The 14,507-nt window shown below is 31.2% G+C and overlaps 1 protein-coding gene across 25 annotated transcripts in view; it reads right to left on the reverse strand.

The window, feature by feature from the left end:
- LOC113394061 (neuronal acetylcholine receptor subunit alpha-7) overlaps positions 1 to 14,507 on the reverse strand; it is a 105,273-nt gene that overhangs the window by 15,510 nt on the left and 75,256 nt on the right. For 8 of the 25 annotated variants that reach the window (XM_026631245.2, XM_026631243.2, XM_026631240.2 and 5 more), the window contains exons 3-4: positions 9,788 to 9,832; positions 5,551 to 5,660 (exon numbers count right to left, since the gene is read on the reverse strand). In XM_026631245.2, the coding sequence (XP_026487030.1) occupies positions 5,551 to 5,660; positions 9,788 to 9,832 (155 nt within the window). Of the gene's footprint in view, positions 1 to 5,550; positions 5,661 to 9,787; positions 9,833 to 10,278; positions 10,324 to 14,507 lie in introns of all 25 variants that reach the window. The other 17 variants (XM_064215165.1, XM_064215162.1, XM_026631237.2 and 14 more) reach the window with 3 other exon arrangements.

Genomic DNA, 14,507 nt, shown 5'->3' on the forward strand with positions numbered 1-14,507 from the left:
ATCTTACAGTAATTATTTTTAATTTTTGTTTGTACATAAGGCCTTACTGTAAATACCTGTTAAATAAGTGATAAAGGCATTGTAGTCACTTTGGGAACGCTTTTCTTAATACACTAATCACATAAGACAGCACCTTTTTAAAGCAGATTAAATTACATAGTTGTGACTAATTTTCATAAGACAACTTATATATTATTAATCTATTGAATGAAATAAGAAACTTAAATGTATTCACAATTTTCAGAGCTCTTGAAGAGACATTAAATCTCAATGTATTAATAAAAATGCTGAAAGTTTTTTGAGTATATACATCGATTTATAAACAAAATATTCTTAGTATAACGTTAATCAGTTCTTTTTATTTATTTATTTCAGCTTACAATTCTCGAAAGACGTGTCTTTCTATTATTAAGATTGAGTTTAATTTTGATATGCCTGTCTGGTGTGATGTTTTCATTTCAAAGTATATCATCCATTAGTATAATATTACTACCCTCTTTGATTGTTTTTTTCGCTTATTAAAATCAGAAATCGTGTGGCAGTTATTTTCGTTGAGTGTTCTTGATTTTGCTTATCACATATGTATCACGACGATTAAGGACACTCTGAAGACTTCTGTTAGCAAACAATATCCGCGACAGAGAGTACGTGGATAAAATGTTGTACTAAGCACATCAACCCGTCCTAAGCTTACGAGCACGAAATCTGGCTCGCGGCCAGACGGAACTGATAAAGAACTGTTAACATTTAACATTCAATTTCAAGCAAATTTAACGGATTTTAACGGTAAAATTTATTATAACGATAATGTGTTAATCCATTTTAAAGTTTGATACACTGTAATGAAAATTTTGTCCACTGAGGTAAGTTTTAGTATATTATGTTTTAGGTGTAGATTAAATGTAAGTCAAGTGCTCATCAGGTATTTGACCGTCATGTAACATAATATACAATACAAACATTTACTGTACATTTGTTATCCAGTAAGCTATGTTTTTTTATTAATTATGCATTCTTCCTGATCGATTTCGATCTCGACAGCCATTTTAAATCTTTTTAAACTACTAGCCAAAAGCATGGGATCGTAGTGATCAATGGTGTGCGCAAACTCAAATGCACTCTCTAATACATAACCCTCATAATCAAATGAGTTGGCGAATCCGACACGATTGAAGAGTTAAGGGCAGGACACCAGCTTTTCGTTCTTTCTGAGACATAGGGTGCAAATACAGACAATATCCAGATCGGAGTGGATATTGACAATTTCTCAACAGAAAAACTCAACAGATTCTTAATGGCCTGAATCGGGATTTGGACCCAGGACCTCGAATTTTGTAGCCTTGTATCTAACCAATACGTCAACGAAGCAATCAAATAGACATATCTCCGCAAACGTATTTTGATGTATATTTTCTATTGCTATATTTGACTTCATTTTACGTGTCTGTAGGTATTTTAAGGAAGCCGATTATATTTCATATATTATTTTGTACTAGATTTCACATTCGTTATGTATATTAATATTGCTAATGAGTTGCCTTGCGTCTCTAGAGACACAACTATAATCACCAATCCATTATTACGACTCGAACATTAATATATCTTTTACGCGTTGACTCGTACGTATAAAATTATCATATCATATCATCCGGTATCGGGTGACGGACGAGCAACTGGGCCACCTGATGGTAATTGGTCACCACCGCCCATAGACAATGGCGTTTTAAGAAATATTAACCATTCCTTACATCACCAATGGGCCACCAACCTTGAGAACCAATATGTTACGTCCCTTGTGCCTGTAGTTACACTGGCTCACTCATCCTTCAAACCGAAACTCAACAATACTGAGTACTGCTGTTTGGCGGTAGAATATCTGATGAGTGGGTGGTACCTACCCAGACGGGCTTGCACAAAGCCCTACTTCCAAATTTATTGAGTATTTATAACAATAATTGACTAGGTGTAAGCCTGTCTAAGAAGGTACTATCCAGTCCTTACTTAATTTACCGTTAAAAAGCACTACTTTGTATTGGTCTACTTCTGATTGTATGAGGGAGCAGTTATCATGAGAGACATCAAATCTTAGTTCTCAATGTTAATGCATTGGTTATTATCTATATAAAAATAAAAAAGGTTGTATACCTGGTGAAGTTAAACTCGCGGATTTGTCTCCTGAATCAATTTAATTTTTTTATAAAGTTACATATTTTAGTAGTTAATAATTCTTCCCATTCTTTGACTGTTATGGCAAAAAAGTATTCCTCAGCATAAACCCACTTCGATAAAACGCAATTTGCCTTACACAAGTTGGAAAATCCGTTAGACGTGGTAACGATAACATCTTAACATGTCTTTTGAAGGTACTCAGAGTACATTTAGCCTATCATAATAACAACGAAAGCTTAAACAAAAATCTGTATTGCCAGTACAATGACCATTAGCATAGATACAAATGACGCTGCGCCAAATGGTCGTCAAAGTATTACACGAACGAATTTCACTTTTATCTTTTACCTTCAAATATCATTGTAATTTAATTTTCAAAATGCAGTTTCGTATTTCCACATTTATTATACACGGACCATTTGAAGGTCTTGTAATGAATTTTATTAATTCTCTAGCGCACCTTTCAACACATTTCGAGCGATAAATTCTAGTACTTTTAAACATGTTGAACAGTAATGGCGAAGACGAAGTTTTCATATCGTATTTGCATTTAGAGTGCGCTGGCCGTCTGATAGTCTTTAGGTCTCAGTTGAGAACATAAATTATTTAATATATTTTTAGTCTCGCCTCCATTTCTAGGGATTTTTTTAATCATTGACATGATTATTGTCAGTAATATCGACTGAAGTGCAAGTATGATATTTTTTTTGCATATTTGTTTGAAAAAACTATAGAATTCGGAAATTATATAAATTAATTATTTATCCGAGGAATAAACGGCAAATAATCAACGATGACTCAAAAATTAATTGTTATTACAAAACTTCTAGAAATTCTTGCTACCGAAAATTATAACGAGTTTTAGATTTCTTTGGTTTTCTCGGAAAATTTTCATAGAAATTTTGTTTTCTATGATGTTTTCTTACGTTTGTTACCGACTTCAGATATTTCATCGTTTTAATAAATCACAAAACTATATTCTACCAATATTTTAGTGTCTCGGTTGATTCTTTCCGTTTAGATCAAAATATTTATTTTGATTAATAATATAGTTTTTATGTTGACTCGAAATTGAACTTATAACAAAAGTCGGAAAACCAGCCATTCGTTTGCTAGATACCGTGCAAGAAAGGTGTCCTGGCAAATAAATAATTATAACATAAAATTAGTAAGTGTCTTTAATTATAATTAAAAACATAACGTCGTGTTCAAAGTAAAGTGTAAATAACACACATACCAAACTTTTTTTTTTATAAATATTGGACAACATCACATACATTACTCTGATCCCAATGTAAGTAGGTAAAGCACTTGTGTTATGGAAAATCAGAAGTAAGGACCGTACCACAAACACTCAGAACCAAGACAACATAGAAAATTAATGAACCCTTTCTACTTCGACTCGACCTGGAATCGAACCCGGGACCTCAGGGTACCGTACCCATGAAAACCGCTGTACACACTACTCGACCACGGAGGTCGTCAAACATTGTAACACATTTATAAATTATTTTGATACAAATTAAACAAAAAATAAAATTATGCTATCTTTTTATGGTAAAGGTAAGGGGACGGGTAAATGGGCCCCAGAGGATTGGTGGTCACCACAGTCCAAAGACATTGACGCCGTAAAAAAAAATAACCATTCATTTAAATACTTCACATCGCCAATACCCCACCTTCCTTAGGAAAGAAGACGATAGAACTAAAAAGTTATTTCTCAAAGCCCTACTACCAAGTAAATATCTAATGTAAGATTCATTATAACCCTTTATTATCCTTCTTATATTATCTATATGGCCCTTCCTAATTGAATTTATAAAGTAAATTAATTAATCAAGTACCTACTTGAACACTCTTCGCAGATGTTTGACGGTCGACGTCATAACACTATCTTTGGTTAAACGATATTTCGTGTAACTTGGCGTCGTTTCAAATACATTAACTTAAAGTAACTAGACTCATTCATATTCTTGAATTTAATTACGTAGCGAAGTTTCTCTCTAAGATGAAATTTTAACTGAATGATAGAAAAATGTTTAACTAAAGTTTTGTTGAAAGAATTATTTTTAGGAAGATGTTTTAGCAGAGCGGTATTTATTAGTGCAAAGCGAGAAAATCGGCTACCGTTACCGCTACCTTTGATAATAGACACTCGTACTAACGACTCTACTCCGTCAATACTCTGGCAATTATTAGATCGAAACATTGCTCTAGTGTTTGTTATTACACTAACACTAATCCTTAAAAACGGAGCACAATAATACATAGTATTTATCTTTGGCGCTAGAATAATTGACACAGATATCCTTTGGTCATTATATAATATTTTAAACAATAAAAGAATATTTATTAATATTCAAATAATAGCTAGCCGAATTCAGACAGGTACAATAAGGTTATATATACAACTTTTACTTTGATAAACAAACATTTAAAAAAAAACCTTTTTTTATCTATCTAGTGCATGTATTATACCTTTTGAGTCACTTTAATTATTGATAAAGACCGCATTAAATTCCGTTTCATAGTTTAAAAGATTTAAGCGTACAGGCAGAAACCGACTTTGTTTCATAATAAGAAGTGATGCAATACAATATTTAAAAAAATCAAATCATTTGCTTATTGTTCGCTTTAATACACGTAGATACGAAATATAATTATTTTAAAATAGAGTACAAAAACTTCACGAATCAAGAAGTGACATATATCATATTCTAAGGATACATTGGGGACTAATACCTACCTCTTTCTGAAGTTATTTGTATATTCACGCGGTATAATAAACATATAGAAGTTGATTAATTCCAAAAATGTTTACCTGTTAGTTAGCTAACAAAACTACAAAGCTAACAGTCAGAAGCTTAACAGTTCTTTTAGATCTCGCGATAAATAGGTAACGTATCTTGACATTAACTAGGAAAATCAATTGCTTAAAAATCTAAGAAGGATATTATTTTTATTTATCATATCAGTTCTGAGTCCACCTTAAATTTCCAGTAGCACTATTAGTGTTACCGGTTAAAAAAATTTTTATAGTTTATGTCATTAAAAAATGCACCGTGACATGAAATAATAATAGGCTTCAACTTTAATAGTATTTGCTTTATTATTTTAAATGTTGTGTTTAAGAATTATTTAAAATAAACTGCAGAAAAAAAAATAACTTAACAATGTTTTTAATTCGGTGAAAGTGACATGACATACACGTAGTATGATAAAAAATCAATGTTACCAACCTTAAAAAAAAAGAAAAGAGTGCATTCAATTTCAATAAAGTATAATTAACTGAAGAATTACCTACACTCGGAGGACGTTTTCCACTGAAAGAGAAACATTAGCATCGTATTATTTCATAGCATGTCTCATGCAAAATCTCACCTATTGTACATAAGAACGTCTGGTTTCCAAAGCTTGTTCGGTGTGATGCGAAGATCTTTAACGCCTCCATAATCGCTGTCATTCCACCTTAGGTTGTAGTCATTCCATTCCTGTCACACATACAAGTCAGTTTATATGAAAGAAAGAGATACCATGCTATAAAAAGAAACGCCTGCGCTCATTATTGTGAATTATATAAATAATGTGCGCTGCTCATATAATTTTGAATGTGCAAACGAAATTGAAATATGTGATTATAATTGCAGTATGTAGAGCACGTTTGTGTAATAAAATTAAGTTTGCACATTTTTGTTTTTAAGGAGAATATTCTATAATAGACCTTTGGACACAATTTTTAAACATTTTTCTTAACAAAGCAGTACATTAAACTATTTGTACCATTCAGTACAAATAGTTTAATGAACTAAAACTATAAAATATTCATTGCTATTAAACATTTTACCCACGTATCCACGATCCCTTAACTTTTTACAATAAAACTAACAACAAAAAAGTTTCAAAATTGCGTCCAACTAATCAACAAACACCATACGGGCTAGGGCGGCATTTGAAATACGCTGCAAACGATAAGCGACCCTACAATCTAGACGTCCACTAACACATCGTGAGACAGCGTAAGCAGTGCGACCATTTAAAAATAGAATTACTTATAAATACCATGAAATGTAACCATTTGTTAAATAAAAACATATATGTTTTAATAATAATTCAATCAGAATTGTAAATTATATCGACAAATCTAAAAATATATATTTTTTAATACAATTCAACCATGAAATTACTTTATTGAAATTTAATAAATTACATTTAAATAAACCATTAGAAAGGTAAATAGCCAATATATTTACAGAATACAATTAATTCTTCAATATACCTTAAATTATTTTTGTCATATTAAAGTATCGCATCACATGTGGTGTCGCAGCCTTATTAAGAATGAAACACAGCAACCACAAACTCCGGTCCCTCGCCACTTATATTACAAAAGTTGCCGTAACTTGGCAATATCAGACAGACCAGTTGTACGTCGTACGCTCGATCAAAGACTTGTTACAATACGGTAGGAATCTGTTGATAACTTTGAACAGAATTGTTGCAGTGTACGTATACGACACTTTTATTTTTTTAATAACATTAAAATCTACTTTCCAACTGCCATGGTCATATTTAAAAAAAAAGACTACTAGTTTTCAGTAATCTATAGTTAAATATAGTAACTGATTGCAAGGGTCCCACTTCTGGGCTAAGGCTCTTACTCTATAATTCTCTGGATTTACTTCATTGCAATGTAGTACACGTGGCAAAATTTCTTCTCTTGACTCGATTATAAATCCAGAATATATCCAGAAATAATAATAACAGTAATTTCTAAACTGTAATAATTACTGCCATAATGCCTTCCTTTCTAGTCAACGCAAGTTATTAAGTTTAATTTTATTTTTAACGATCTAAAGTATATTGTATTACAATTGCTAAATAAGAATTAAATAAAATACTTTTGTCAAAAAAATGTCAAAACATACTTTATTACAGTTGAAAATTAATTTGCATACAATTATGCAAGTTAATTTTCAACGTAACAACTGGAATTATTCTATTAATAATTATTTTAAATGCTTATAAATTTATCATCGGCGAATATAAATGTATCATTGTAATTATTTAATATTTGAAGTCTATCTGCTTTAGGTACGAACGATATTGTCAATATTAAATTAATTTTGATATTTGTACCGCTTATAGAATAATTTGATGGGATAATTAAGAAACGTTGATTGTCAAAGTGGAAGTTATATACGCTGGTTACGTATATGTTGTACGTGTACTTTTATAAATTAATACAATAATAATTGTTTAAATTTGAATACCAAAATACACTGTCAGTCAGTCAGTAATTCTGATATGATGCCGTCTCTATTTGACAGACTATATATAAAGCTAACATTAAACGTCAAACAGAACTGACATAACGTTCTTATAAATTTAACCATCAAGCAGTACTTGAACAAGAATTAATTATATTGATTCGATTTGTTAAATATTATCAATTCAAATTAATTACGGGAAACAAGAAGCGTTTCCAATGGGTGAAATCACAAACACTGTATAAGTGATAAAGGCACTTGTGGAACCTTTATAATGAATACGATTCAGCATCGCACCGCTTAATCAATTCTTGTATTAATTTTGGTTTTGTCAAGAGTAAACCGATATTATTATTTATACAAGGGAAATACATTTGTTTGAAGACAGGGCGTTAAATATATTGTCAGTAAGTAATTTTCGTACAAACAAACATACATTAATAAAACTTTTTAATCTTCAATACCTAAATTGTCAAAATGCTAAAAAAATGTATGAAAACCCTAAAATATTTAGTAATCTACGTATAAACGATAATATTTGCCGCCATAACCCATATGATTAGAACGAGACAAAAGTACATCTTTTTCATTCTCTCCATTGTCTTTTAAAGGCAATGAAACTACTTGATTATTTAAATAAATAAAAACCCTTGTTAAAATGGAAGTATAATTTATTCATTGCCCATAAAAGATAAGTATAAAATGTGTGAATTTAAAAATAAATCATGTTACATTTCTTACAACACTTAAAAATTAAAAGAAACTATTTAAAAGCAAAGTTATAATTAAGACAGCACTAACAGATGAAAAATAACTACAACAGATAATAAATTTTCATGGTAAATAATAAAAGAGCTGTCAAAAAAAAGTTAAAAAATATTAGGAAGTAAATAAATTATAGACTAAGCTACACGTGCACAGATCATGCGATTATCTTTCACCACACAGTAAACAAAAGCGAGTTATCAAGAAAATTTTGACCGCTCTCAAAGATTTTGTAAGATTTGGGAACTACTTAGTTTGGGTTAACTGAGCTGCCATATTGGTAAATGCTAGTATATTTTTTTAACGCCCGCGTAACGTACTTTTAACATTTAGTTAGAAGTATAACATTATATTTAATTAATTAAAAGTACCTTATCGAAGCTTTGTTAGTCATTTTTTTAATGGAAAATTGAAATATAAAATAATATAACGGGAAATTATAACTATTACATTCCGTTCGGAAGTGAAAAACAAAAACAAAAATAAATACATAATCGAGTTTCAAACGATTTTTATTTATATTTATTATTTAACTTAGTTACTACGAGAAACGATCGGTAAAAATTTGGAAAAAAACTTTTTGAATAAATAATGGCTGCCCTATGGCATCATTCTCCGAATTCAATGAATTTCCTTTAGCATGGCCATGCAATACGCAGAGCATGATTTACTACAATTCCCTTGTAGCGAAACGAAATAACAGCGGGTATTAGGTGAGTGCATAATAAATTTACAGTGAAATTCACATTACAATAATGTGCAGAAAATACGCTTCAACGTTCCAATTCGTACAAAAACTAAAATATTTGAAAGGAAATAAAATCCCACGACTTATAAACTGATGTATAATTTTGCGCCAATAAGTATTATAATCGATTTGTTTTTAATTTTATTATATTATATATATTATATGCATTGCGGATTACGCGGCAGTTTTTGCAGTAAAAAACAAACCGCCATTACAAACCAACATTGTGAATCAAAACCGAAACATCTCATAACATTCCTTTATTAAATTCTACAAGGTATATTTCGTCTATTTTAAAATAATTATATATAAATTCATTTACTATTTTTAAAACAAATAAATTTTCTGATATTACAGCTAATTTGGAATGAAAAAAATATTTGTCACTACGGAATACCTATTTGCTGTATTAATGATCACATTTACTTACCTGAAAGAAAAAAACATTCTAAGGAAACGTATCACCTAAATAGATAAACTAAAGTATACAGGTACTTAAAGAATTGTCAAGATGCTATTCAACAAATGACAGTCTCATGATGGGATGCATAACAGGGACTACCACTAAGCTACTTGTACGAGCTGCACATCAGCGCAATGATCAGGGTTTTAGAAAAAAACACTAAACAATGTCCAAACAGTTGAAAATATATCAAAACTGCCGCATACGCCACAATGCAATGCAATTTTCAATACAGATAGTGGAAGAGAAATCAACGATAGAATCAACGTAAACAAAGAATCGAGAAAAAATCAAAACAAAGAAAAAGGATACGAACATAACTTTAAGAAATTTTATCAAGTGTTAATTTAGGTTCATTTGTTTAATCACACTTACCAATGACAGCCATATATTGGTTATAAGTAGTTGATTCTTCTCGTCCTATTTGGTTAGACGATGTCAACATAAACAGAGAAAAAGGACGCAGTCAGTATAATGTTCTAGACAGCGGTGACTCGGGGCCACGATACAGAGGATACGGGCGGCGCGCGAGGGACGGCATGCGCGGAGCCCCTCGCGCTTCGCCCCACACACAATCTAATATTAGGCGAAATGACGAGTACAACAATTTAACACCGACTCTCCATGCGACATTACTGCCGCGATGGCGGCGCCCTCTAGCCGCTCCCGCCTCCTGTAACCGTTATTTTTAAACTGTGCTTCAGTGTTAAGCCAAAATTATTATTCGATGTGCGACCCAAGTTTACTGTGCTTTAGCGTGTTAAAATATTAAGAAAAAACTTGTTTGTGACTTTAAATAAAGTTTACCGTTGATTGATTGCAAGGGCGGGACGGCGAAGGCGCCGGGCCCGGCTCCTACCACTTACCAAGTTAAGCCAGACGTTCGTAGTCAGGATTTGATTTTTCTCATCCTTATATTGTAAAACGAACGCACGGCGTCGCAAGAAAGGAACGAAAAAACACATTGATCATCCAAATTCCCAGAACGTTTACAATTCATAATTAACAAACATCTTACCCGCCAACATGGCAACCTTCCTGTTTTTATCTTTTCTAAAATACAATTTTACTTAAATAACATAATATAGATAAATCATCATCATCATCGGCCCATATTTGTCCACTGCTGGAAATAGGCCTCTCCAAATGCACGCCACTGTGGTCTTTCTTCGGCAAAGAAAGACCACAGTGGCGCGCATTCTTTTTTTTCTTTGTTTTTCTCATATTTATCTATCATAATCATCGTGATGATGATGATAGATAGATAAATATGAATAACACGTAAAGTAATCGAAAATATAAATTCAGATAGAGAAAAAGTCCGAAAATGATGGTTTCATAGTCCAATATGATTGAGTTGGTCATAAATAAAAATCTCAGTAACAAACCGCTCACATAAATAACTCGCATAATGCTGCGGCCAACGAATTGCGTCACGTGTTTTTACTAAATAATAAATGACGAATTGTATCGCAAATGGGCTGACAATTTTGCAAATGTATTGCAAATTTCCGTCCAATTGGCCAAACAATTTCTGAGGGGCAATGAAAAGATTCGTTAATAGAGTTTTTCAGTCGCATCCGGAATGCTTACTATTCAAATGAATAAGTTACTGACCTGTAAAAAACCTAATCTTATGTACGTAAATTTGTAACATTTTGGTATTTCCTGTACTTAAGATGTAAGAATGGGCAGACGTTATTTTCACAGGCATAAATATGCAATTATTTTCAGTTAATATGTCATGCGACTAATTAATTTTAATTATACAACGTTACAATGCAGATTTTTTTTTAAAAATGTACGAAATAAATGGAAGTATTTTTATCTTACTCTGTTATATTTTTTACTGTACGTAAAAATATATTAATTTACATAATTGACGATACACCAGCGAGTTGACACAAACAAGTTGAAAAGAGGATTACGTGTCCCGAAAACTACGAGACATGATAATGTTTTTCTTTCAATGCGATTTACATTTTCTGGCACGGTACCAAGAAACGAGCTTTGATACCGTATTGAAATTCAGTGTTTCCATAAACGGTTCTTATATCTTTGGGTTCTTTATTGCCTAAGTGCCGTAATTTTCATTCAATTACGCTAATAGCTACTCCATTAACGTAACATCGGTTACATTTTAAATCATTTCAAATCAAGTTTCTAGGAATAAGTTATGATCTTCGTTTAATTAGTTTAGAATACGAATGATTTTATTGATCGTATTTAGATAAATAAGATATTTTTAATATCTTGGAACGTAAAACATTTTGCGAAAATATTCATCTTAGACTGGTATTAAAACCGAGACCAAAAATAAATCAAGTTTAACTTTTGTCTGTTTATGAATTTCAACATGTTTCTAGGTAAATAAAATAGTATCCAACACTTATTAGTAGTTAATAATTTAAAAAAAGTAATGAAAAATTAAAAAAATCTCAGGCAAAGACAGTAAAGACGATAAAGTTTGTAATAAAAAACAAACTAAATTTTTACTCTAATCTTTGAATTTGTCTTGAATTCTTATTACTAATAACAATAACTGTATCTCCTTTAAGCATAAGGATGTGAACACATCATCCAAATAACTATAACAGTCTTAATGCATATTCTTTTACATTTTGATATTTTATAATATATAATAAGGAAGTAAACATAACGTAGACCAAAACAAAAGAAACAAATCATATTCTTAAAGAATAAAAAATATTACAAGATTTACGGATTACAACCAAGCTTCCGATTGAATAGATAGTGGACAATAAGAAAATGAAACTGCATCTTACGATATTGCTCGAGTCAAAGCGGGCACGAGGTACAAAGGAGGGATTAGTGCGATGGAGACCACTTTTACAATTTAAGTGTAAGTGTAAGTATAAAATGAGACAAGTGCTGAATAGGGAAATAGGAAACAAGTTTTTGTTAAGCATTGTTGGGAGGAGGAACTGGAGAAATTAATCGGTCATACTTTTCTAATAATGGAAGAATGGTTCGCTATGACGTGTCCGCATAATCACTAGTTTTTATGTAAAGTGTTCGATTATGTTTACACGTTTATATTTTAAGACGAAAATGAATATTTTATGTTTATAATTGTAGCCTTCCAGTCAGCCCAGCCCTCACTCACATATACTAATAAATTTAATTGCTCTCGCATGGATACTTTAATTTGGACTTTTTTTTATTTATTTTTGTTTCTTACCTTATTTTAATTATTTCTTAAGACATCATAATGTACTTAATGTGATCATTAAAATAAGAAATAGAAATTTGTGTAGCTGTTGTTTGTAATATAGATTTTGTTTTATCTAGTTTAGACAAAAGTGTTTCATTCGAGTTAGATTTAATCTTACATTGTTATTGTTTATTTGTCAGTTGTGACATAGAAATAAATAAATATTTTTTTATTATATATATTTCTGCCTTTCTGCCAATACTGTAAAGCGATGTATTTTTCTGTTGATCTTTCACATAAACGTTGTACTCAAACTCTTTCTATTCAAATACGAGAACGTTATATGTTTTGCTTATTCTACTTTATGGAAAAAGTTATTTGAAAATATTTCTGATATTTTGTATTATTAAATGTACAATGAAACAAAGGAAGTTTACACATATGAAATTACACATTGTATTGTTTAACAGCTACTTACTATGAATTCTTAAACAAAATATATTTAATTAAATAAGAAATCAAAATTGAAGTCATAGAAAGAGTAAATTATAATCAAATAGATGGCAATGGGAGGTATTCCTTAATCCTCCGGCAAAAGACTGTGATATTAGACTTAGGTAACGATGTGTGACACGATAACGTAATTTTGTTTGTTTTCATCTTAATAATATATAAGACTATTGACACAAATTCATAATAATATTCATCGAACGTGAACTATAAATTAATTTAAGTTATATATATAGTGGAAAGGACTTCCTTTGTTTCATCCAACATTCTATATAAGACCCTCCCCTCATATTTAATACTTCAGATGTAAGACCCCCCCCTCATATTTAATACTTCAGATGTAAGCAACTTGAGTTACGTGGCTTTTATCTCTTGTCATTGGTAGCCTATGGCGTCATCGACTGTAACCCCCCCTCCTCATATTTAATACTTCAGATGTAAGCAACTTGAGTTACGTGGCTTTTATCTCTTATCATTGGTAGCCTATGGCGTCATCGACTGTAATCAACCAATGACAATTTATATTAAAGCCAAATTGAATTTGATTAACGTTTCAGAAAAACGAAGAAAGAAAAATAAGGTACTCATTCTAAACCTCTTGTAAAAATATATTACAAAATGGACAACGATTACGCTGACGATAAGCTGTTTTAGTACATATCCTACCCTACCCGACCCTGGAGTTAACCGAATTGACTGAGATTTTTACCCTATTTCTAATACACATATTTTATCTATATATTATTTGAATATTAATGTTTCTTTGTCGAGTTGAAACTTAGTAAAGTTGTTGTCGAAACTAGCATGAAGGTTTCTAGTAAAGAACCGTCAACGTACAATAGGAGACGCGCGAGTAATCTATTCTAATTTCAAAATTGCGAAAGTAATTCAGCCTAACTGTCTGTTACTCTTGAATAGGCAAACCACTATACCGAGTTTGACGAATATGGTACGCAGGAAGCTTGAACCCCAAGTGTATAAACTGCTTTTTTATACCAAACGCCTGATGATCAACCCTTAAAACAAAGCCTGCGATAAATAGTATCGAATAATTATAAAAAAAATTAAGGGAAATTGTTATATAGTCCTTAGCTTCAATATTATCAAAAATGTTTGTGTGTTAAAAATGAAATCTCATTGCCTTATAACCTACTGATTGGAAACATAATTAGTGTATTGTTTTGGCTTTTAGATTAAACTGGACCTACGCATTTTAAAATAGTTTTCGTTCGATAGATATTATTTTTGACATCATCTGAAACAATAGCATTTAACAAAAAACAAAGTATCCTGTTACTGAAATAACAAGAAAGTATTTAAAAAGAAAGTTTTATAACTGGCGATGCAATTAAACTTTTCAACGAAGCAAGTACCAAGATTTCGACACTTGTAACAAAAGTGTGTCAACAA

Source organism: Vanessa tameamea, chromosome 2 (assembly GCF_037043105.1).
Source record: "Vanessa tameamea isolate UH-Manoa-2023 chromosome 2, ilVanTame1 primary haplotype, whole genome shotgun sequence".
In the NCBI taxonomy this organism is placed as follows: domain Eukaryota; kingdom Metazoa; phylum Arthropoda; class Insecta; order Lepidoptera; family Nymphalidae; genus Vanessa; species Vanessa tameamea.